The sequence below is a fragment of the Rousettus aegyptiacus genome, unplaced genomic scaffold (assembly GCF_014176215.1).
Source record: "Rousettus aegyptiacus isolate mRouAeg1 unplaced genomic scaffold, mRouAeg1.p scaffold_m13_p_7, whole genome shotgun sequence".
Classification (NCBI taxonomy): Eukaryota; Metazoa; Chordata; class Mammalia; order Chiroptera; family Pteropodidae; genus Rousettus; species Rousettus aegyptiacus.
The window spans coordinates 26328483-26355922 of record NW_023416310.1 but is presented as its reverse complement, the minus strand read 5'-3'; the positions used below and the strand labels follow the sequence as shown (position 1 = coordinate 26355922).

The following is a 27440-nucleotide window of genomic DNA, read 5'->3' as shown; positions in this document are numbered from 1 at the left end:
ACTTCTCATCACTATCTGAATCAAGTCCAAAGTCCTCATTTTGGTCTACAGAATCCTACATAATCTATCACCATTTAGCAGCTGCTCTAAATCTTCCACTTTTCTACAAACTCACTCAAATCCAGCCACTTTTTCTACGGACATTCCCTCCTCAAGTCTTTGCTGCTCCTTTGCTTGGAATCCTCTTCCCCCAGATAGCCACTCTCTCCCATACACAGACAGGCATCTGCTCAAATATCTTTCCTCACAGAGACCCTCCTGATCAAAATATCTTGTTACTCTGTAACTGTTTTACTTTTCATCTACTTCAAATGGAGCTTTCCCATGGTAATTACTCATTTGCAATTGCAAATCTTCACATTTCTAAACTCTCACCAATTACTATGGCTACTATATCCAAAATATGACTCATAATATACCAAATTCAACAAGCCTATTATATCATAATCATTTATATCATTTGAATGTATTTACTATTTAAAAAATCAAGCCATAAAAGTGTTAAGAGAAAATATAGGTCAATATATAATCTTGAATTGAGGAAAGAACTTTGTCAGAATGACATCAAGGCAAAAATAAATAAATAAAATTGATATAATACAACATCATAAAAAGTGATTTTGCATCTAAGCACCACATGTAAAATTAAAATGTAATATTAAGTTGGGGATCCTGTCATAATCTCTAACATGCATTGTCAATTTATCAGGGTAACCACCTAAATGAATTTTTAGAAGAATGTATAACTAATAAGCAAATGCAGGAATGAACTGGAATAGAAAATGGTGATTAACGGAAGGCAAGAAAGGAGAATAAAGAAAAAGAATAGATGGACTATATGGAAATAAATGATAGATTGAAACACAAATATTTCAGCAATTATATTAACAATAAAGCTTCTCCCTCCCTTACTCCTGAATAATAATGCATTTTTTTAGCTCATAAAAAACTTTAGATAAGGTCAAATAAGTAAGTCTTACAAAGTGTGGAGGGGACAATGGTGGCAGTAGCAGGGTCCAGGAGGTAGGCAAGTCTGAGCACAGTAAGACTTTAGCACTGGTGGAGGTGCGACTTGGAATGGGGTTCAAAGCCAGTGTGGAGTGAGGAAGGTAGCTACATAAGGCTAGCTGTGACAGGCTTGTTTGATTGATAGTAGGTGCCAAGTTTCTCACTGTAGAAGGGAGTTACAAATATGAAAAGAGAAAACTAGAATGAACTCAGAAGTATTATACAGGAGCTGGAGTTATTGGTGGGATAGATAAATACAGAAAGGAAGAAACCAAAGAGGGAGGGAGGGATACAGACATAAATGTATATGTGTGTGTATATCTATCCTTTGAGAGGGTACAGGAACAGAAACACCTCAGCACACACCTAAAGCACAAATCCAAATTCCTAAATAAAAAGAAAATTAAAATAAAAGAGAGATCATTGGAAAAGTGGTTCATTTCATGGTTGGTGCAGGGAAATACAAAATGAGTCTGGAATATCTATCTCATTATGCCAGAAAGTAATGAATTGCTCACAGAATTATAGAGACAGGTCAAAAAGACACTGGAGCAAGCTTGGAGAGGTTCTCACTGGCTAAATCTTGGACAATAAAAGCATCAAAATGACAATAACAGTAACAGTTTATAAAAATAAATACTATAGGAATCTGAGTCCATGCTCATATAAATTAAATGAATGATCAGAAAACTTCTTTTCTACACAGCAAATTCCAACACATATAAAAAGAATGACTGAATTAGAAAAATCACCATTTACCTATTATCCTAGCAGCAACTGATTTAGGCAAGAATCATCAATGGGTACTAAAACTAGTAGGTGAAAATTTGAGGTGAAAATTTGAGAAGGAATAAGTTATTAACATAATCTCAAAGTTTCTCCCTACTGAATTCTTATTAATAGGTATAAGTATGACATTTATTAATTTTTCCATGGAGGAATATGGAAGACAACATTTCAAGCAAGTGATGAAAGTTAAGATTACTACATCATGTGCCTCCTGATACGATGCACTGAGAAGAACCTAGCATCACTTCTATATTACTTCTGCCAAAGTATAATCAATCTTATCAAGAGGAAACATCAATCAACTCAAATTGAGGGACATTCTAAAACTAACCTGTACTGCTAAAAAATGTCAAGGTCAGTAAAAACAAGAAAAACACAATGCAACTTTTTCACATGGAGTGAGACTAAAGAGGCATGGAAACTAGATACAGCACATGCTCTGGACTAGACCTTGGAACAATAAAAGGAATTACTAGGACAACTGGGGAAATTTTAATGTGATTTGTAGATTAGATGGTAATACTATACCAATGTTAACTTCCTAATTTTGATGGATGTACCATAGTTTTGTAGAGACTGTCCTTTTTATATTAAAGGGCACTTACTTCCAATTAGTTCAGAAATAATTTAGCAATTGGTGGGGGAAGAGAATGGGGAAAGAAGTAGACCGAGAGAGAAGAGAATGCATGTTATAGAAAGTAGACAGAGATGACTCAAATGAGGTACGTAAACAAAAGGGGAATCTAGGTAAAAGGTACTACATTTACATGGGCATTCTCGATAATATTTTTGCATCTTTTCTATAAGTTAAAAATTACTACAAAGTTAAAAATATGTAAAATGAACAATCTTTCACAACATGGACATAAACTCCATTGGTATGATGAAAAAATGGTAATGGATTCCTATCATCAACTTGGGAAGGGAGAATTACTGTCAGTGAGATTATAGCACCCAGTGTTCATAACCTGAGGCAAATTTCACTGGATTCTTCACTTACTACTAAAAATGTAATCAGGGAAAGGGGATGGTGGGAGGGGAGTAAGTTTTAACAGACTCTCTTTCAAATTATGTTTCTCTTTGGTGGTATAAGAGACATATTGTTTTCTCCCTGCCAATAAATCTTAGACAGATAGATGTTTGTTTTTTAAGGCCTTGTTCTGAAATACTTAATTGTTTTTCCTAAGGAAATTTTAAAAGAACTATTTGATAAACAAGGAAGAATACTTTTCCTTTCCTTCTAAAAAAAAGAAAGAGAAAAGAAAGCCTCTTTCTTACCTTCAACCCGTGATTCCAAGTATTTATCCAACTCTGAATCTTTTCTCACTGCTTCTTCTGAGACCTTGGGGGCATTTGAAAAGCAAACTAGTACAATACTCATGTTATCTCGACTTCCCTGTATATTAAAGAAAGAAAAAGAAATAATTATATTTCTATAGTCTAGTAACTTTCTAGTATTTACTTCAAAAACAGGGTTAATTACATTAGTTTATGTAATCATCCAGAATGTACACATTTAACATTCATTTTCATTCCACAAGGAACTATACGAAGCACACTCTGAAGAAACAAGGTCTCTTATGTACAGGTAAATTTGTATTTTATAACTTTTTATTCTATGTACCTATTCTTATCCACCACATGCTACAACCTGAGAACTGAAGATAATCTTCATATGTATTAAATATTCTAAACACTACTTCCCACTCAAGATTGCATATTCCCAAAGTTACTGAAGCCCGAAACTCATTCTCCCAAATGTGTAATTTTTCCCCAGCTAATTACCTGCATTTACCAATGCTACTAAAATTCTATTGATTTTGACCTAGCTGAAAACTGTCAATCATTAGGATACCCAAGACACTAAACTGAACAACTATAAGCAGAGAAGAAAACAAACTGGAAATTGCTCTGAGAGTACAGCCAAAAAAAACAATGGAATGTAACTGATAGCTGAGATACACTGTAGTCAGATGTAATAACTTTTGACGAAAACATATCAGATTGTTACAAATCATCTATATTAAAAAGGAAGCGCAGAATATATACTACTCTATTACCATGAGATCATGAGAACTGAATTTAAAATGTTTTCTCATTATTTTTCCTATTGGTATATTACTTTGAATGAGTTTCTTAGACCAGAATGAAACTGTTTTTGAAAAAGTAATTTTTTTCAAGTCCCCTGTATTCCAATTTACCACTCTAAAAAAATTTAGTCAATGAAGGTAAGGTGGTAGACTATTTTGTCTGATAGTTGGGTTTGCCGGCCCAAGTGAAAAAACCAAGGCCACATCCATTCTAGTCTTTTCAGTCATTTTGACCAGAATCCAGATAGGCATTGTTCGGTTCAGACTTGCTGCCTTTTCAGAACCTATATGACACACACAAAAAAAACAGGCAAGCTTTGAAGAACTTCTGCTATCACTGTCTAAGAATTAGTAAGCAAAGTTTGAAGGCAGTGGAGGTCAGGTCTTAAAGTCTTCAAAAAGAGTAAACTCTCTTCACAGACTCTCATGCTTTATTAGGAAGAACAGTCATGAATATATTACCAGATTCTTGGTATCTGGGGAAAAAAAATCAGGATTTCCAAAATGGCCCACATTAATTTCACTCCTTAATGAAACCAAACTTTCATAACACCTAATATTAAAAATAATGCACTGGCTGTATGACTATATACACACATATACACACACACACACCACATATACATACTATGGTTCCAAACGGGCCCCCTCTCCCTCCAAAAAAAGGGAGTCAATACATTCTACAACATTTACCAATCAGGATTTACCATATAAGTTCAGATCAGGCAAAAATTTTATACCATAGATATTCAAGAACCACGCATCACTTGAATACTAATAATCTTGTAAAGCACTTTTATGAATAAAAAGAATTAATGCCTTATATTTTGGTTACAATATCAAGAGCATTGTTTAGCCATTCCTAATCAATATATATAATTCCCATTAGATTCTTATAAGTTATAAAACATAGAGCCTATCAGTTGTAAAATTAACTGAAACACAGTTTAAGAAGTTTAAATATACAAATATATTTAAAGGAAGTAATTTACATTTACATCTCATCATGTGATTTCAATGATGCTGTTAACTTTTATATAGCAATTAAAAATTCTTCCTTTTCTTGTTTTATGAAAATCATCCTGTATAATCAGTTAATTTATCAACTGACAGGATGTATGTCTTCCCGAACATTTATAGTTTCATATTGTTAAATGGCAACTGTGATAAATGATTTCAAAAACAATGATGCTAACTACCTTTTATGGTTGTGAAAATAACATGAGTTCTAAAAAGTGTGAAGTGCTTAGAATAGCATTTGGCTCATAGAAAGCAATAATTTACTGATAGTATTGTGATTATAATGATTATTACATGAGTTAACATATAAAAATGCTTGTAAACTATTAGGGCATGACAAGTGTTAGAAGTGCTAGAAAACATTAACACTTTATTTAAATCTATCATCAGAGAAACATCTACTTTAAAATTGAATCTACTCTGATTTATTTTCCTCTTAAAGCAGTAATACCTAGTGAGCAATAATCGTTAAGTGCCAAAAAGCACTAGGCTAAATGCTTTCCATGGATTTAAAAATTTATATTCAATCTTTCGAACTAAATTCAAAGTGATCATATTCTATTTTAATCATACTGTTTTATGATATTGCTAATCCTTGCTTTTACAATACAAACAAGTGGAGTTACAAAATTATGTAATTAGAAAAACAGGAAAGGATAAGAGGTCTATTTAATTCCTTCAGTAACATGCAGTGGTTCATAAACGTGTTATGTTTCAACACAAAACAGCTAAGTTTCTCAAAATGGATTTCAATATGAATGCTGCTTCATTCAAAGAACTATGATGGTCAACGTCCACTAAAATTGAAAGAATCCTGTATTCCAATCTCTTGTCTCTACTACTATCAGTGATCATTTCTGAGATTCTAAGACTCTGCCTAGAAGCTGTTAGCACTACCAACAGGAATATTTAATCACTTTAAAATGATGAAAGCTATCAAGTGAATAATGCCACCAGAATTATTTAAATCTCACATTCAAAGGAGTGAGGTCAAAATTCTTGAAAACTAACAACCTTTCAATGGAAGGGACAATGCAGTTTATCCACAATACAAACTTCTTTCTTAACGTCAGATTACAGACCTAATAGCATATTGGCTATTCCCTCAAAACTACATATTACTCACTCAAAAGAATAGTATGCAACCATGAGAAATGATTTAGATCAATATTTATAAATATGGAGATCTCTCTATTAATATATTGTTGAATGAAAAAGCAGATTGTAGAATAACAATTATAATGATCTCATTTTTATAAAAATATACATACTTGCAGGTAGGCAAAAAGACTATAGAGATATATACCACAACAATGCAAGTAGCGAACTTTGGTAGGTAGCAAAATTTTTGAGCGTTTCTTCGTTTATTCTGTATTATCTGTATTTTTGTCACTAACAAGCAGAGACTATTTTTATAATCAGGGGAAATGCTGTTTCCATTTGCTAATCAGGCAAAAAAAAACATATGCTTGCTTTCTTCTCAAAAAGCTGAAATCAGAATTTCTCCATTTAGAGTCCAAGGCAAAAGACATTTTTAGAGCCACTTACTACTATTCATTCGATCACTGACGACTATCAATACTCTATACTTAACTCATCAGAGAAATAAAAAGCATATCATATACTTAAAAAAAAAATCAGAAAAGCTAGAGGTACCATTAAAATTCTTTCAGAAAAAAAAAGCTGTCAACTAAAAATTTCAGCTATTAAATTTTCTCTTTTTGAAGTTGTCTCTTTCCATTCTATGGAGAAGAAGTAGATACCTCACCAAAACCTGAGCATTTCCATAGACTCAGAGATCCTTCTTGAGAGACTTTTTGGCCACGCCTGTACATTCCACAACAACTTCCATGGTAGGGAGACAGAATAATTCTAAGCTAGATAGAATAAATAAGTCAACACCTGTATTTAATATAATCAAAAGTTAGTTTTGCCTTGATATCTTTTTAATCAGAAGTCATAGAATACCTGCATATTCCAGATACTGGCTGGTTCAAATTTTAATTGTTACTATATAGATGCCATCAAAAATCCACATGGATTATTGAATACTATCTGCCTTGATTTTTTTTCCCCCTATTACTGACTGTATCAAGTTAAGATTCATAGATTACAACTCTAAATTCAACTTTAATGTCCCAAAAGAATTCTTCGCAATATGACATTTTATACTAGCCTTTGATTTTTTTATCGGTGATAATAAAAACATCTATATATATGAAGAGAATTTTTATACCTCCTAAAAAAGACATTATCCATCATGTCATATATTACTTACATGGAGTCACATATAAATTCCTTTTATATTCTATTGCTAGGAAAAAGCTTCTTTTATTAGATAATTAAGAAGTATACAACTCATACTTTTACTTCAACTCAATTTTATCTTAGCTGCTAGAAGGCTCAGAACTAAATTACAAAACTTTACTCAGCCTAGGTTTCTCGTCTATCTTTCAATATTTATGCGGCCCTTGATCTTTTAAACATCTAATACAGAATTACGCTACGTACATATTTTATCAAACTGCTTCATAATCAGACATAAGATACCTATTGCCAATGTTGAGAATTTGAATCAAAAGTCACAATTCTTTATAGATGCCTCAGCCACAGCAACAAGCCATAAAGTACTTAAATGACAACAAATAATACAAATTTATTAAACTTAATTTTCAAATTAGAAGATTGAGGCAAACAAGAATGGGGGAAAAAAGTTCCATTTTTGGTGAAGAAAATACTTTTAAAATACACAATTCTTCCCTAATGAAAACATTAAGTTTTAAGAATTTAGGTTTGCTTAATTTTACTTACCGTGTCTTTTCAAAATTAACAGAGTATTTTAATTAGAACAAAAAGACTTACATACCTTATGTAAACAAGTGTCCACTACCCAATTGCACACATTTTCCAGGTCATCAGATACCTCAAGCCTAGATTTAACAAATTCACAGAGCTCCTCATTACTCATAACATCCCAGATCCCATCACAAGCCAAGATGATAAATTCATCCTCTTCTGCTCTTAAAAGTTCATAAACCTCAGGCTCTGGAGAAACAAGTTGTTCTGTTGGGCCCTTGCCATCAACACACTTGTAATCATAGTCCCCCAGAGCTCGAGATACTGCTAATGAACCATTAACACGTTGAATCATTACACTGCCTCCTGCATTTTGGATTCGCTCCTTCTCCCTTGGATTGCAAGGTTTGTGATCCTGGGTAGAAAAGCAGACTTGTCCATTCCTATACAGAACAGCACGTGAATCACCACAGTTGATGAAGTAGATATGCTTAGGTGAAATCATAACTCCCACTGCAGTTGAACCGCTCCTGTCCATTCCATTTCTGAGGTCTGAAAAGTTACGCATGTATTCATCAATTTTCAAAAAGCCAGTTCTGATACCATTCTTGACATTTTCCACTGAAGGCTCAAGAGCAGATCCTGATTTTCCAGCTGCCCTGAAGTCTTCATTATTAGTGATGTGTTCTAGTAAATGTGTTGAGCAGTAATTTGCTACTCGGGATCCAGCATGACCATCATAAACTGCAAAAAATGACCAGTCTTCCAAGCCTTGAGGAATACCTACAACAGCTGTGTGTGCATCTTCCATTTCTACTCTCCATCCTTGCATGCTGCTCAGGCCATAACGTAAACCATTCCCAGCACCATGAGCATTATGTTTCTCAGTTTTGGGTTTATCCAAAAATGCACCCATGTTTAGTAATAAATCTGAAAGAAAGAAGATTATAAGTGTTATATGTTTCAATTCGATAGAGAATTACCTACAATATTTCATCTATTCTCTAGTAACTCCTATCCAAATATATTTTTCAGTATTATCCAAATTTATTGGAACAATAGCAAAAAAAAGGAAAAGAAAAAGAGAAAAGAAATTAAGAAAATTTCCCCATACATTTTTTTTTTTTTTTTTTTTTTTTTTTTGAGAAAAGTGGTTTCTCAGTCCTAGCACATTAGAATCACCAGACCAATTAAATCAGAATCTCTTGGGGTAGGACCCAGATATCAGTACTCTTTTTAAAGCCTATAGTTGAGAACTACTGTTTTAAGAGATAGGAAAACTAAGAAATAAACCTGTGGTTTTTTTTTTAATTCAACTTGTAACTTGTGGGTTCAATTTATAAGACTGAATTTAGACTGCTGCAACATCTTGTTCAATAAAAAAGTAAGCTAATATATTTTTGAAAGACTTCTAAAAGCAAGTAATGTAATCAAAAATTTCCTCTCAGTGATCCTGAAGAAAACCCCAAAATTCAGTTAAAACCCCACATCTCCATTCTAAGAACATTTGATTTTATCAAGATTTTGCCACATGTCAAATTGAAAACTACTCAGACTGACTGAAATCCCTTACTTGAATTCTGTTAAAAACAAATATAACTTTTATGATGTGTTAAAGAACATACTTAATATTGCTGAGTTTTGTAATCTAAGAAGTGGCATTAGGACAACTTTTACTCAGTCCTGGCTGACAAAGACTTAAAACCCATAGAAAGAACTGTAGAGTACTACCATGCACCACCTTCCCCCCAACTTTACTTGGACTATAGTGGTTCTCCAAATCACTATACTATATACTATGCCCTAGTATGTTTTCTACATATAATTCTGGCCCTAACACTCACTAGCTGTGTGACCTTGCGCCAGTTTCTTAGTCACTTGTAGATTAGACTCCACAGCCCTATTCCTACACCCAAAGATTTTTTTTCAGTAAATTGGGACCTTCAAAAAAGCATGCTGAAGACTGAGGAATCACATTTTGCGAGACACCAGTCTACATCAATTGACATTCATTGGGATCCAGGTATCTTTGTGAGGTATCTTTTTCAGTTATGTCTGTTACCTAACTTTACAATAAGATTATATATCACTATTTGTAACAACCCAACAAACCACCATATAGGTAGAATATATTTATAAATTATAGAAAGTTTATAATTTTAATGAGTTACATATTATACTGTACTAATATATTATGTGTATCAATATTTATAAAAAAGAATTTTGAAAGAATAAGATTTTTAAAATACATAAAAATATTTTTCATTCAAGTGTAATACAATTATATTTTACATTGAGAGCAATGTAATAGCATATGCATAATTCTGAACATGTTGGTTTACCACTTTGATACAATATAAAAGCCTACTTCTAAGTACATTTTAATTTAGATTCTTATTTTTAATGGCTACTTCACCTGAAAAAAAAGACAACATAAAGATGCTGAAATGCAAATGTAACTAAATTGTCAACTGTATTTACCAAAACCTTTTTAATCCCATCTTTCAATTATGAAAAAATATTTTTGTTATTTCCAACATCTTGATGTTCTTGCAATTAAGGTGCTGCTGTTTTATGTTTCAAGAAATAGGTTCAAAATACTTTAAAAAAAATAATTTTGAAGTTTCTATTTCCAAATTTGTTTTTAATTTAGAAATAAAGAAAAGCGGGAAGAGGGTCTTAAACACAAAGCTATAGCCTGGAAGGTGAGCTTGGAAAAACATCAGGAAACAAAAGGAGCCCCTGAGGCCAGGCAGCAAAACGCTGCTGAAGTCACACCGAGGACAACCTTGCTGGCTTGCTGCTGCTGGTGCTGCAATGATTCCTACTTTCCACCTTTCCTCTTGGCAAGTCACTTGCTCAAAATTCAAAGTCTGGGCAATGAGTATCTAAATGACCTAGCTTAGGTCACCAGCACACCAACTGACTGTATCAGGGACTGCATTCTTTCGCAAATTGATAATTTTTTAAAAAGCTCCAAACTGATCTTATTTTAAAGTTGGGGTTTTCCCATAATGTATAGAACATTTAATTTTTAAAACATCATGAAATACCATAGGGAAGAGTTTATATAATGTATACATTTAGCTAAATAGTAATAAAATGAACACCCATGTACCCACCACGCGGTTTAAGAAACAGAATATTATCAAGACCACTGAAGCCCCCTATCATCCTGAATTTTCTAATTAGTATCCCTTGTAGTTTAACCAATTTCGTGTGTGGTTGTTTAGTTTTTATATTTGACAATCTACATTGATGTAAAGTATAGTATGTATTAATATTTTTTGGCTCAACATTGTATTTGAGGTTCATCTAACATTGATACAGACAGCTGCAGTTCGTCACATGCCACTGTATGCATGTACCGTAATTTTTATCCATTCCACTATCAATGAATTTATCTCATTTTAAAAATTATAAAACCGTGCTGTTTTGAATATAAAGGGCCTTTTTTCCCAACAAAAATCACAAAACAAACCATTTCAAACATTTATTTCCCAAATGCTCTTTTGCTAATACTACTCTCTTTAAAATAACTACTTTCATAGTAAGTAGCCTTAATTTTGAATGAAAAGATTAAGAATGTGTGTGAGTGCCTCTGTGATTTCTTTTTATCTAAAAACGCCTGCGTACTGCTAAGGAATTAGCAACTCTTTTTAAGCTCCATAACTTCAAAAACAAACAACTTTTTGCTATAAGATAATCATATATGGTAAAATACTTTCTTGATATCTCATTTATAAGTGCTGTAAATAACTCACTATATATTAAAGGTCTTGCTTTCATAAAATTAACTAAACTACATGGATAACACCCAAAAGCTCTTTGTAAACTCCTGGTTCAATTTCTTTGCTGCAGTAATTTGCCTATGAATGATGTAGTGAAGGTTTTCACCTTAAATAACTATGATTTTTCTTCCATAAAAGGTTGTCTTCATTAGAGAAGCCATTGAGAATATATATTTGTGTAGTATCTATTTGCTTTTACTATTCACCTCCCAAAAACATTGTCACTGAAACACAACTTAGCAAATACTAAGGGGATTTATGTTACAAATACCAATACTTTAATCGACCTTAAAGCAATACTACAGTGTGTAATTGTTCTGATATTGGTTTCTTCAAATTAGCAATGTTTACTAAGAAGAATGTTTCAAAGTAATCTGATGACAAAGGAATGCATTTGAATTTTTTGCCATATATTACATGTATTATTTCAGTCATTTTGACCAAGGCATTGTTTCCCCAATGGCATATATCCTTCTGTTCAACAAGAAACCTGAAAGGGTCTTGTAAATATTTATAATTAAATTCAGTGAAATTTTATAAAGTATTGTATTGAATGTTGTATGGCTTTGTCAATTACCCCTGGAAAAAACTCATAAAAGTTAGTTTTTATCCTCAGAAAGCATTATTTTTAAAAATGCCTTGCTAATTTGTTATGATTTCATGCTATCATTTTAGCTACATGTCAAGCCACGCTGTACACTTAAGCAAGGTACAGTTCAACAACAGTAAATACAGAACCATATTTCAAACAAGTCTCTTTAGCAATCTCAGATTTTTTTGAGGTTGACATTTCAGATCTGATTATACCAGAGTTTTTATGCCATAATATGCGCTCATATTGGGATTAGGGGTTCTAACGTTTTTATGTTGTATACTTTCTTATAATTTTAATCAATCTGATTTTCTTTTAGGAATCTTTTACAGTCTTTTACTTGCTCATTCCTTAAAGACATTTTAGTTAAAAGTAGATCACATGAAAATCAATGTCATCACATGTAAACTTCAATGTGATACATGCTGAATACAAATAAGGACATGAAAATTCTATGCCCGTCTGACATACTAACAGTGTGGGGAGGCCAGTGTCAGTCACTATACTAAACGCAATTTGCCTTTTTCAAGATGAAAGACAATAGAAGTTCTAATTTTAAAATATTATTACTAATGGATGGCCCTGCATACTCATTTTAGAGACTTCTGATCTCTACAGCTCTGTGGGCCTCAAGAGTTTTTACAAGATTGAGAATATGCGTTGTCTAAAGACTGAATAAATAATGTTTTCAGCACATTTTTCCTTTTCTATTACCCTCTGAGAAAAAATACATTACTGAACCCATAGCAACATAATATCATTATTTCTTTCTCTATCAATGGTACACAGTACTTGTACTATGAAGTTAAGAATATAAGAATATTTTAGAAGGGTTGTCATACCTGGAAAGACTGAGAACTACTACCTTTTTTTATTTAAATAATTTGTTTAAATCACTTTAATCACATTTTAAAAGTCGCTTAAAAAGTTTTGTATGTGTTTATATATTATATAGTATTCTACTCTAGGATGATTCTAAAATTTTTCATTTACAATCAGTGGATAAAATACAGCAATAAATTATTCACACTTTTAATGTATTTGTAAGAGTACTACTTTAACTTTGTTCAATTAATTTAAAAGTACATATAGTAATAGTGCAATGGTCACTCATTCAAGGACTTTTTGAGTACTTTTCATGTCAGGCACTATATTAGGTACTGGAAATAAAGCCTTAAAGGAACTTAGAGTCTGATGGAAGATAAAGAGCAGTGCAGATACACCTGAAATATAATATTGTATACCAACTACCATAAATTAAAAATAAAATGTTCTTTACTGAAAAAAAAAAAAAAAAACAGACCAGTGCACAGTTTATAAAGACACCAATTTTGGGTATAATGGGACAAGTACAGGAATGCCAAGAAGAGGTTTCAAAAATAGCCATATGTAGTTAAATAATTTTTTTGCCAAAGAAAGAAGCTTAAGCTGAGACCTAAAAGACATAAGTGGGAAAAGGAATTAGCCAGCATATACAGAGACCAAAGAAGAGTAAGAGTACAATTAATTTGGTACAGCTGGTGTGTGTGTGTGTGTGTGTGTGTGTGTGTGTGTGTGTGTGATTTCAAAGCAGAAGCATTGAAATCCTAATAACATGTCCTACTGAGATGTCCATTATCTACTTAGAATCAAGGATAGGGAACTCAAAGGTGTGTCATCCTCTTCTTGCCTGAGCAAGTAGCAAACCGAACTGAAAAACAACTGCTTTTCGCTGAGAACAAATCTGGAAAAAATGTTCTAGAGGCCCTAAAATTTAGACTGGTATCTATAATTTATATTCTTCTCTAGAATAAGCCTCCACATAAAAACTCTGATACTTTTGAGTTTGCTTACAAACCAACTTTGTACAGGGGGGTAAGGAAGAAGGGTAGGCAACTTTTACATATAATGAGTCCAATTTCAGGTAAAAAGAAAAAAAAAAACTTAAAGGGCTGTTTGAAGTACTAAAATTGAAATGTTACAATGTTCAAAATAACATCAACTACATGCAAATGTGCATATTCAAAAGTTACTAACACTACTTATCATCAGATAATTAAAACACTCGCTGAACTGAATTTCAGGTTCCCTTTTTTCTAAATCCCCCTTTAGCTCGCTCAGAATCATCTCTACTGAATTCATAGCATAGAAGCTTTTCTCTCTCTTCTCCCTTAAAAATATCTAAGGAATAAAACTTCATCTAAAGAACTAGATTCACCATTGCTGGGGAAGAAAAAAAGCTGATCTCCAATATAAAACACCAAAGTAAGATTCAACAGATCAAATTCTCTACTAGTCCTAAAAACACTAAATATAGTGCACTTAGTTAATAATTTATTTTGATGATAAACTCTGACAAGAATAAGAGAAATTATTTGAAGTATTTTTTAAAATTCCTTTGAATTTAAGGTTCTAGGTTCCTTGCCTTTGCTGGCAAGCTGTGGCTGATTTGTTCTTATCAATCACAGTGGAAGAGGGACATACTTCAAAGTTGCCCTCAGTTATAATCAAGCCCAACTATATTTCTCACTAATAAAGAAAACTGATAGCACAGTAGGAAACAATAACGGGTCATCAAAGAACATAGCTTCATTTTTTCAAACTAGTTATAAATATAAAAAAGAAAAGTGAAGAAAAAAAATTTTTTATATTAAACATTTGTAGTAACTGATTCTAATAGAGCCTAAAATCACAAGCAGGACTATTACATTTACCATAATTTGGACACTGAATTATTTTAAAATTGTGTCCTCCCTCCTTAACTACCTTCTACCTCTATAAAGTTACATTCTTCCTGAAAAGTCGTACCTGGGTCTGACCTCTTCCAGAAATCCTTTCCCCATGGTACTGTATTAAACTTCATCACCACTTTCTTCTTTTCCACCCATTTAGCACTTAACACATGCTCCTTTGCATAATTAATGGCCCTTGGTGTATAACCCCTAATTCCCCAAATAGTAACTTATATTTATTCCTCTGCCAAAACAAGACCGAATAAATATAAGATTCTTTAAAAAAAAAAAAAAAAAAAAAAGTTTGAGAGAAGTCGTTTAACAAAGCAACACTTCCATCCCCAATAAATGTGATTAATTTGTAATGCGGCCTTTACCATAAGACCATATCTTTCCTAAAATTGAAGTAGATTCCATGATGAAAATAGACATTCTTGTATTATACTTAAGAGAAAGGCCTCAGGTGAAAATAACAACTGAACTCATCACTCTAGTGTCACAGAAGAGCTTCATTCTCTCAAAGAAACATTTCCAGGGAGGTCAGCATCCAGGAATGGGATCTGCGGTAATTAATGGATACTAACATGGTATCCATCCCATGAAGGAAATTCAGGAATTATACTGTATATACCCTAGAAGACAAGGCATACCCTAGATCATGTATTTGGGTCATTGTGCTGTGTTTCTCTTAGAAGTTTCTCTACCTTTAATAAAGCTTAAAAGTTCTTACCTTATCTTAATTACATCAAATTAAGGGGGGAAATGCTCATATTCTACAGAAGGCATTGAAGGTAAACTGAATGCTCTCCGTCTCCCTCAGTATTGAGGGGCAGTAGTAATGATGGATAGAGTCTCCCAGAGGGAAGAGAAATTCTGGCCTAAGTAAACACGGGGAATGAGAAGACTGGCCACTCCTATCTTCTTCTTTTCTTCTTCTTCTTCTTCTTTTTTTTTTTTTTTTACAAAATAATAGTTTATGCACATATTACAGTCATAAAAAGTCAATTTATCTATTGACAGTTCATTTCACAGGATATTCTCTAATGTGTGGCCATGAAAATTTTCTCACATTATTACAAAAACATCTATTAGAGGAGATTATTGGAATCAAATACCATATTTTATTGAAATGATCTAGGAAAGCTTCATCCAACAGAAACTCCAGGAAACAAACTATGTTTTTGACTATACACATTAGATCCAGACTTCAGAAGACTAAACAAAATGGTCCCAAAAGAACCAAAAAATCTATAGTGACTAGAAAAATATCTTTTCTGATAACAAAAACATACTAACTTGCACGAAAAATACAAACATATGCAATAAACACCGTCTTAAGACAATGAACTGGAGGAAACAAGGGAAAGAATGTCAAAACTGTGCATTTGATTCCTGGCTCTACCAAGCACCGCATCTGCTTTCCTATAAAGAAAGCATCTCTTCCAGTTCTGAAATTCTACATTTTTAGTCTGGTTAGTAAGTAAATTACCACCTGCTACCAATAGCTGTTAAGATTATATGACACTGTAGGACCAAAATACACCTTACAAAGGATAGAACAAGTACCAGGGGACAAGTCTGTATTTCATATGCAATGCCTGATAAATGTTAACAAAAAAAAGGATTTAAGAATTTTAACACAATCTCTCAATTTCCAAAGGAAGCTAAGAGGTTATACAAGCTCAATGCTCCCAAAACAATAACCACCGTATCCTCTTTTCCAAATTAAAAAAGAACCCTCAAGTCAAGCATGTCTTCTTACATGAAATATTATACACCTCTCCTATCAAAAAAAGTATTTATTATCTTTCTGAACTCCAAGAAGTAGTAGCTCTCACACAAAAGGCAATTAACTCCATTCTGCTCTATGACAAGCCTTATACTAGATATTAACATTTATACCACATTAAATGTATGTGCTTGTGTCATATGGAACCAAGTTTCAATTTCAATCTTTTATTCAAAGCAAAAGCAATCTTTTTACCGAAACTTACCTTTAAGCAGAACTAAGCTTGCCTATCATATTTTTATTTACCCACTGTGGATTTCACTTTTTTTAAGGAAGGAGTCACTAATTTGGCATGATTATCTTTTGGGGAATTTTAGTTTTACATTCTATGTAAAGGAAGTCAATGCTTCTCCATGTTGTTGGGCACTATTTGCCTTGAAGAACAACTGCTGACAAAAGGGAATAAATTTCAATAGAGAACATCTCTGACTCATAGAATATAAATTCTGAAAATATAAAATGTATACAAAATACTGTATGATATACTTTTTAAAAAAAATTTCAGAGGGAGTTCAAAACATTTATCAGATTCAAGAACTTTTTTGAGAGCAAAAACAGGAGAAAAACAATAGCCATAAGGCCAAAAATTATTTAATTTCACCTGATCCAAGCTTAACTCTGAATGGGCTAAAATATTTAATGATTTATATAAAGGACTTCCAGTTAAAGATGAAGGACTGAACACAAATGTTTGCTTCTCGTCTGTTCTGAAACCCCACTGAACTGTAATAAGTGACTAGTTAAATCCATAGAGATAAAGCTAATCAGAATAGAGACAACAGCAACCAAACTGTGAAGGCTGGGAGGCAGGAGAACCAAGACTCTGACTTAGTGGAACACTAAGTTACAAACTATGCCAGCTGTGAGTAAAAAAAGAGGCCGCCTCCACCAAAAAGGCTCAGGTTTCGATGGCACCTCTGCAAGTGGAGGTGAAACCAGAGCTAAACACAAGAGTACTGAGAGCCTACTGAAGGTGTTGGACTCCCCAGAATTCTCCTGTCGGGTTCAGTGTCGCTCAATGAATGAACAACACTCTCTCACTCCAAAAGAGATGGAGGTTTATTTCTGAAGAAGGTAAACAGGACTTTTGGAACTAGAGAATACCAGGCAGGGATGAGGGGTGGAAACTAGACTTAAAATATAAAATTAAGTGAAAGTTTACACACTTATTTGCCTGATATACTAGCCTTTTTCAGACACCTGGTTCCTAAAATGCTGGCAATCAAATTTATATCCTCTAAGCAAAAACCAAGAAGAGAGTAACTCTTGACTCTCACTAGCCCTATAGGGAAAGATCTAAAAGTGCTAACATTGAAGGTTACTCAAAAAAAATAGGTGAAAATCAGTCAAATCACCCTGGCCAAAAAAAAAAAAAAATCGGCCAATCAGTGAACCTCACAGCCAACAAATCCCGTGGACGGTCAAAGAGCTTCCAATCAGCTACTCAATGCCCATTTTAATATACAGACAAACAGTCAATGGCCAAATAGAACAATTTCCTAATATAAGAAAGAAGGGCCAAAACAAGCAGAAAAAGGCAGCTTAGAAGAGAGCTGAACGAAGTTGGGAAAAGAAAATTTAAGGTAAGAAGAGAAAGGGCACGCAAGCAATCTCCTCAGAAAGATAAGATTTTTGAATCCATGAAATAACAGGATCTATTAAAAGGAAAAATAAAACATTCAGAGCAACAAAAGAGCTCCTGTAAAGTGAAAACATAATCATAGAAGAGAAGGATAAAAGATGGAGGAAACTCCCAGAAATTAGAGCACAAGAGAGAGATGTTAAACAGGAGACGATCAGTCCAGGAGGGTCAAACACCAAAAAATAGAAATGAGAACACAAAAAACTGAAAAGAAGAAATAATTTCTTAAAATAACATAAGAAAAGTTCAGACTAAAGGGTAATAATTTCAAGATTAAAGGGCACACTCTGTGCCAAGCGTAATGGATGAGAAGACATTTACAAAGGCACATTATCAAAACTTTCACAATACTGGAGTTAGGATAAGAACCTATAAACTTTCGGAGAGAGACAGAAAAAGGTTTCACACTAGAGCTCAAGAATCAGAATGACACTGGTCCCAGTTGGGGGAAAATTTCGGGTTGAATTAATGATTAGTAAATCAAACACTAAACAAAACTTAACTCTAGGGAGAATAAGAAATAAAAAATAACGATCTATCTTGATAAGAACAAGAAGAGTGTTTGTGTAGGTACGTAGGGTATGTTTGGAGTAGTGTGCAAGAGCTAAATCTCAGTTTTGGTAATAGGAAAGATAATTTCTAAATCCGAAAAAAAAAAAAATCAAGAATCACATTATTTAGAGATTTGAAGATAAATTCCAAATGATTTAGCCATATAAGTTCAAAATGGTTGGTTCTGGAATCTTCTCCAAGAAGAGGAGCTTGTAGACTTAGTGGTTTCTTTATGTTAATTTTATTTTAATTACAAACTAAATTAAAGAAGCATAAAGTAAAATAGCACACTACATGACAAGATTTAAGGAATTGTGTTTTGAATCATGAACTAATTGCCTTAATACATAAAAAGGTCTTATAAATCAGTAAGAAAATGACCAGTGTGGTAGAAAAATGGACCAAAAAACCCCCCACAAATGTATCTTAAACTATGCCTAACCTCACATTCATAAGAGAAATAAAAATGAAGACTACACTGAGATATCATTTTTATGTATTAGAATGGCAAAAAATCAAAGGTTTGATAACCATTCCCCAGAAGAGATTAGGCAGAAACACATACTGTTGATACTAATAAACTCATGTAATCTCAGTGGAAGGCAATTTAATAAAATCTACCAAAAATTACAGCTGTATATATACTCTTCAACCAAATTCTAAGAATTTATCTACATGTTTACTCCTACATATACAAAATGAGTATTCATTTTAATAACATTCATTTAGGAACTGATTAATAGGATGAATCATGATAAATATTTAATAATACAATGATAAAATATAATACCCTACAATTAAAAAATATATATATATACATGTGTGCACACAAATGCATAGATATGCATATTAATTTTCTGGAAGTACACACAGAACTGACCTATGGAAAAGGGAAATCAAGAGCTTGGAAGACAGAAAAAAGATGCTCTCCATTATATGCCATATTGTACCATTTCAATTTTAAACATGTAAATGTACCAAAAATTAAATTCCTTAAATTTAATACCAGTTATTGAATGTTATTTCAATTGGAAAATTCCTTTGGAGTGAATCCATTTTAGCAATCAAAAGCTATAATCTATAAAAACCTAAATCACTATAAACTATGTGATGTTCTGCAAACATCAAAGAATCAAAAAAATCAAAAAAATAATCATCGACATTGACACAGTGAATGAGCCATTAAGACCCAATCAATATATCCTGTTTCTCTTAATATATTGTCACTTCCTTGAAGAAGTAAACCCCTTGGTAAATCCTGCTATTAAAAAAAATAAATAAAAAGCATGAATTCTATACTCAATGCAAATGAAAACTGAGATGTAACGGTCTCTATAAGATAGCACCAAACTGTGGTAAAGCATATCATAAATTCAGAGATGTATAATATATACCACATAACTGGGAAAAATATCTAATGATTTAGTGCCGCTACATTGTAAATATAAGTATCAAACAAACTCTACCTAAATGAAATGCACTTCTCTAAGATACAAGGTGAAAACAAAATTCTCACGGTACGTTTTATAATTTTAGAGACATAGGATTAACACATACTTCCCTAGACATGAATATACAAGCTGTATTATGAGGTATGTTAGCAAACATCCAGTATTTCTGATAGCTCTTGCAAGATGTTTCTCAGTTTAAGACACTGCGGTATAAAAGCACACTCTGAAAGAAACTGTTACAAATGCAATCAATACCAATGTAAATTTTAGCTAGCAACATACAGCCAAAGGAAAACACCAAGTAAATTTTCCATATTTTCACAAAGGCAGAAAATAAAAAATTAGATACCCCTGATGAAAGGAACAAAAAAACAGAAAGTTGCAACTAAAAAGTAGAATTATACCTTGTATAGGGGTTAGTGCATAAAATTAGCATATGGCTAACAAGCACTCAAAATTACCCTTGCAAAAACCCTTAATATAATGAAAACTAACATTTATAACAATATGGGCAAGCACTGGAGCCTATATTAACTTCACCTATGTCAATCACCTCATTTAATCTTTCCAACAACCTTACATTATAAAGTAAATATTAGTGTCCTTATTTTATAGATGAGGGCATTGAGTCACAGAATAGTTGAGTAACTTGTTCAAGATAGGAAGCAAAGCTGTTGCAACCCAAGCTGTCTGGCTTCAGACTTCGTTCTCTTCTCTTCGCCACCAACACACAATATAGTAAATATTACAAGTATGCCAGCTTTTATCTCCAAAGTTGAAACAAATCTTTTTTCACACGAACAAAAATGTCAGAGCTTTGACTCTGCTTTCTCTCACACATGTTATTTATTTCATTAGCAAATCCTATCATTTCTATCTCCAAATATAGCCCAAATCGGTCTACATCTCTACATCTATAGCTGCAGTCTCCCAGTCAAAGTCATCATCATCTCCTGCCTGGACTACTACAATAACCTCCTAACTAGTTCCCTAACTAGTGGGCCCTGTTCCCACTTTTGCCTCCCTATTATTCATTCTTCAGGGTTATCTTTCTTTAATGTAATTATGTCACTGTTGACTTCTCACTGAATTTAGAAATCCAAACTTCTTACTACAGCCCTTTGTGATCTGACCTACTTACTGTTCTTCAACTTTAGTTCCTATAACTCTTCCATCATTACAGTGGCCTTTTCTAGTCCCTCAATATGCCAAGTTTATTCCCCATCTCTGGACTTCTGTTTTTACTGTTTTCTCTTCTTGGAATGACCTCTACTACCTTTCCACCCCCCATAGTTGCATGGTCTTTTCTGATGACCCAATCTAAAGTATTCTCCAAACACTATCACAGCTCCATCTTCCTGTCTTATTTTATACATAGCTTGCTGAAACTGTTCTTCATTAATTTCTTACTTTTTTACCCCAACCAGAATGCAAGCTCCATAAGAAGAGAAACTACATCTGTCTTGTTCACTCCCAACGACTAAAACTACTCATGGCATGTAGTAAACACTCCATAAATATTTGTGGAATGAATGAACGAACAAGCAAGTGAGCACCAAATGAAGTAGCTGGCTTGCTATAAATAATATGCATTTAATAATGCTCACATTATAGGAGGCCCACTGCAACTGAAAATGGCTGAACCACAGTCCCCAAACTCCAGCTCATTAAAGCTAGAAAATATAAATACAACAGTCTAGATTAATATAAGGTTCAGTACTCTAACTTGCCAAACATAAAGCACTGAATTCAGTTCTAAGAACCATTATGTTAAGACAAACACTGACAAAACTAAAATATATCCTAAGCTAAAGAATGAGAATAGCCGGCAGCTCAAAACACACATCGTATAAAGTTTATATTTAAAACTGGGACTGCTTGGACCATAGAGGAGGTATTAAGTCCTACTATTAAGTCCTAGCAGGGCTGATGGCGAATACTGAATCCTTATAAAGGAAGAAAAGGCTTATTTATTTGTTCCAGAGGGCAGATATAGGATCAGTGGATAAAAGGCTGGTGTCTAGTTAACATTAAGACATTTTTTAGATTATGCTGAAAGAAAGGATGCAATCAAGTTGGAAGTTCAGTTGTCCTTCAATCACTTAACATTTTAAAATTTACATGCACTCCCCACTGGCCCCCACCAAGGATAAAAAAAAAAAAGACACCTTTACATTAGATGTCTACTGTTTATAATACATGAAAACCAAGATGCATCATCATCTGCAACATAAAAATATTAGTGTTCTTTCCAAACTAAAGTCAGAACAGAATATGGAAAGAGAAGCTAAAAGAAAAAGGGAGAATTGAGGAGCATAAAATAGAATTGTGATCCCCTACTAAAAACTGATTATTGTTAATACTACTTACAAAAAATATAAATAACACAAAGAACAAAAATATTTGTAAATATTACTTAGTAATGTAAAATTTGTACATATAAAAGTAAATATACAAAAATAAAAACGGCTGCTGCTAGACTGATGATGTTATGGGAGTTCACAGCAATTTAGGACAACTGACAACTTCTTCCCAAACAATCACACTTGGATACTTTTGATTGCAATAAAATTTAAATCGCAAGACGTACAGAGAAAAAACTGCCTGAACAATTTCATTTTCCCTCTCTCATTACAAACACCAGGTGCCACTCACACTTTACCAGCCCTATGGCCAAAGGTAAGAATCTTCTGCTGCTTGAATCCACGTCAAGAATAGAAGAAGCAGACTGCAGAGGGTTCAGTCAGAAACTGAGCCCCTTCAGGGACAACCAGGTGACTAATGAGAGAGGGCTAATGGTCTCCTTATCTCTTATTATTTCGATTAATTTTTGCTCCAGAGGCTCATTATAACAAGTCATCATAATATGCTGTTATCTTATTTGAGGCATTGAGGAATAAGCAAATACTTCCACAGTGCTCATTCTGTGGCAGGCACTGTGTTTAAATGCTTCATGATCATTAACTCACTTAAATTCTACCCTTTAGAGAAACAAATATCAAAAAAGCAAACAATTCTCAGAGAAACCTTTAGTCAAAAACCTTTAGACAAAGCAAACTATAAAATTTCAACAACAGACGTTCAGATACTGCAAAATTCCCCCTCTCCTTTTTATAGCTGGCACTCTCTTAGACGGGGCACATGAACACTGGCAAGGCTTGCTTAAAAATAGCACAATCTGTCAATCCCATCTGCTTCCTATCAAAAGGATGAGGTGATAGCACGGATGCCTTAGGCTCATACACAAGATTTTTCCCAAGAGTTTCTGAAATTAGTGTATTGTTCTTTTGCCTAAATAAGTAATATGAATAAATAATAATGCTTAGTGTTTTCTATGAGCTCTGTATGCCAGGCTTGATATTAAAAAACTGATGTGCACTACATCATTTACCTCAAATAACAATTTAGTAAAGTTAGTACTATTAATATTGTTATTTTACAATTGAGAAAACTGAGATACCTAGTGTACCCAAACAACACAATTTAACTGGCAAATCAGGATTGAAATCAAAGCAGACCAGTCTGGCATTCTTCATCTCCTTCATCTCAAGGCTTAAGTGATTAATGCATTAAAAACTTTTCCTTCCTTTTTAAAGTAAAAAATAGTTATATAAATGTTTAAGCCTCAAAAGGCAAGGAAATTACATATAATGTGGTACCCAGATTGAATCCTGGCAGAGAAAAAAGGAAATAAAAGAAAAACTGGTGAAATCCAAATAGTCTGGAGTTTAGTTAATGGAATAATAGCAATGTTGGTTTCTTAGTTTAGACAAATACACCATAGTAATGTAAGAAAATCAGTTTACAGGGGAATGTAAGAATAATCTACTAGCTTTGTAACTTTTCCATAAATCTAAAATTGTTTCAAAATTAAAAGTTTATTTAAAAAAATTAAAGTAGTAGATAAGCCTCAGTTAAACAGAACCCTTCCTATCAACCAACCAACCAACCAACCAACGTGTTGCAAGCGAGGATTATAAACTGGATATGGACAATCTTTCTACCTATGATTTTGCCAACCATGTTGGGGCAGCTTGTAAATGTATCCTAAAAATACCAAGATTATATAATAATTAGAAATTCTGACTCAATGATTCTATTTCTGAGAAGTTATCTTAAAGAAACAATCCAAATTGTACATAAATGTTATATATTATTTTAAAAGATTAAACAAATAGATCCATCGGCATATTTTTAAAAACCTTAACAAAACAAAAAGAAAAAGTTATATATCTGGCAATCAGTAAACATAAATCACCATAGTAACAGATAACAAGAGAAAAATCTTTGGGTATAATGATGTTCATTACAGTGCTATTTATAATGAAAATAAAAATAACTTGGGTTTCAAATGATAGAGGAATGGAGTAAATCTATAGCAGTGGTTCTCTCATTCGTGGGAGATTTTGGCCCCTAAAGGACATGTGGCCATGTCTAGAGATATCTGAGTGCCACAACTGGCATGGGGAGAGGGTGCTACTGGTTTCTAGTTAGTCTGGAAGGTTAGTAAAACATTCTACAATGCACAGAATAGCCTTGCAGCAAAGAATTAATGGTTCAAACATCAACAGTGCTAAGGCTAATAAAGCCTCACCTATGGGATAAAATACCACAACTAATAAGAATTTGGGGAAAACATTTACAACTTAGATTAAGGAAAAAATAGCACAAAATAGTCTGGTTATCGATTTTCAAGGCAGATAAAGAATCCTGTGGGAATTCAATTCCCCACTCTCCTCTATGTCCCCCCCCCCCCCTCAGTAAAGCCACTTACAGCAGGAGAGGAGTAGATACATTAGGCTAGCTTCAGTCTTCCAAAGTGAAATGCAGAAGAAAGTGGAGCAGTGTCAAAGACTTTAAGGGAAGCATGACACAAGTGTTTTACCTCTAACTCGTTCTTTCAAACATGTGAAGGGATGCAAATTATTTAGTTTTGAGCTAAGGCATAAATATTATTTTGAGTGAAAGCATTTGAAAATCAACTAATGCAGACAGATGCTCTGTCTGAACTATACTCCCCTTAGCTTCCTAAAACACAGAGCCTTCCAAAAGAATTGAATGGGACAAAAATCCCCCTTCAAAGGAGGCTTCCAATAACAGGTAAGAGTGACTCCTATCACCTGAGATAAGAAATCAGCACTGAGATGAGAAATCAAACATTGTCACAAAACTATCATACCTCCTCATCTACTCTCCTAAAGACCTACTTGTCTTTCCTAAAAGTTTTTTGTTTTTCCATAAGTGACCTTTTCTCTTTCTCCTTCCCCTTCCCATTAAGATTATATAAGTATATAAACTAAATTCTAACCACTTATTTCAGCTCTCAGGTACATAGGTGAAGATACTCTTTTCTTTTGATACTTTGTATTTTGTCAGTTTAATTCGCAAGCCCCCAATCCCAGACACAAGAGGGTCTAGGAAAAGTTTTCCTCTTGAATATGCAAGAATGCAATTTCATTCTCCTGGGCCCTTAAAAAAAAAAAAAAACAAATAAAAGAGTGAATTCAGATAAACAAGAAATGACTAGAGAAGAACTGGTGATAAACATAAATCATTATCATGTAGATATAAAATGACACTACTGGAAGGTACAGGAAAGAAATGAAAGTAAAGGTAGCACATATATGTGAATTTTTTCTTTCATGGAGGAAGAGGGTCACATTTGTTTAGAGCTATTAAAGTGGCAGAGGTGTGTTAAAGAGAAGTAAAAATCAAAATAAGTGGTAGAAGATAAAGTAGGTAACATTAGAAGCAAACTAATTGCCACATCTTTCAGATATCATTAAGAGAGAGAATTTCAGCTTTATTATATAATTATAAAGGTAGCCATTGGAGAAATATGGAGATTATAAAAAGTTTAAGTGAAAGAAAGAAAAATATGCCCGAGAAAGACAGTAAAATATTTTAAATTTTCAAACAGTAAAAACAAACTAAGAATTCAGAACACAGACACTGTCATATTAATAAACTCACTTATTAAAAAATAGTATTATCAAACTGGAACACAAAACTCATCTATCTACATGCTATATTTTAAAAACCCACCCACAAAGACTGAACATAAAACATAAAGACAACTAATAACAATAAAAAAGAAATCACTGCCAAGAAATTAATAGCAAATTTAGGTTATATTCGGGGGCGGGGGGGAATCCAGTTTAGAAGAAATATAACCCACAAAGAAAATTTAAGTGTAGTGATAAATCAAATAACACAACGCCCTAAAAACTACAGGTGATACAAGGGAAAGAACCAGAAACAAAACAGAATTAATTGACCACTCTTGGCCTGTGGTAGATCTAATGACTTTTTTAATGGACAAAGCTAAAATAATCTGAGTAACAAAATAAAGTAGCACTGAATTATAACCCAAAGTATAAAATAAATGGGAGAGAACAGACACACCTCCAGGCCAGAAGAATTCCAAATAAATTAATGTTGATACTCTACACTCAAATAGGTGGGCCATAACTTCCCAGGGCTTAAGGGCAGACTGGGCACAGTGACTTCCTTTTCAAAGAGCACAAAACGAGTAAGGGAGGGAAGGAGTAACTTTACAGTGGAGAAACCTGACACACGTTATCTCAGCCAGGTAATCAAAGTCAACATCAACAGTTATAATCATGTTCACAGTATGTTCTCTTGATATAATGTGATGAAAATAGCACTTTATCTCTGTGGTCTTCTTCCCCAAGCCCCGTAATCCCAGTCTAATCACGAGGAAACCATTAGACAAATCCCAGTAGAGACAGTCTATAAAAAATACCTGACCAGTACTCCTCAAAATTGTCACAGTCATAAAAAAACAAGGAAAGTCCAGGCAACTCCCACAGCAACGAGTGGCTGAGGAGACATGATAATTTAACGGAATGTAGTATATCCTAAACGAGATCTTGGAAAAGAAAAAAGACATTAGGGAAAAAAAAACTAATGAAATCTGAAAAAGTATGGGCTTTAGTTAATAATAATGCACCAATACTGGCTCATTAATTCTAAGGGCTAAATTGGGCAGTTCCTACATGGAGCTTCTCAGATTTTGGCTGGAGAAATATTCACCAGACAATGCAATATGATTGGCAGTAGATGGGAGCTGTTGGCTAGGAATTCAGCTGGGACTTAATTCAGCTGAGGAGAGCCTGTATGTGGTCTCTCCAGTTTGACTACCTCAGGGTAGTCAGACTTCTTACGTGGCACCTGGCTTTCCCCAGA

General features: G+C 33.5%; 1 protein-coding gene across 2 annotated transcripts in view; it reads right to left on the bottom strand.

The window, feature by feature from the left end:
* PPM1B (protein phosphatase, Mg2+/Mn2+ dependent 1B) overlaps nt 1-27440 on the bottom strand; it is a 62501-nt gene that overhangs the window by 15510 nt on the left and 19551 nt on the right. For both annotated transcript variants that reach the window (XM_036224000.1, XM_036224001.1), the window contains exons 2-3: nt 7774-8633; nt 3076-3193 (exon numbers count right to left, since the gene is read on the bottom strand). In XM_036224000.1, the coding sequence (XP_036079893.1) occupies nt 3076-3193; nt 7774-8619 (964 nt within the window). In that variant the 5' untranslated portion in view covers nt 8620-8633. The remainder of the gene's footprint in view (nt 1-3075; nt 3194-7773; nt 8634-27440) is intronic.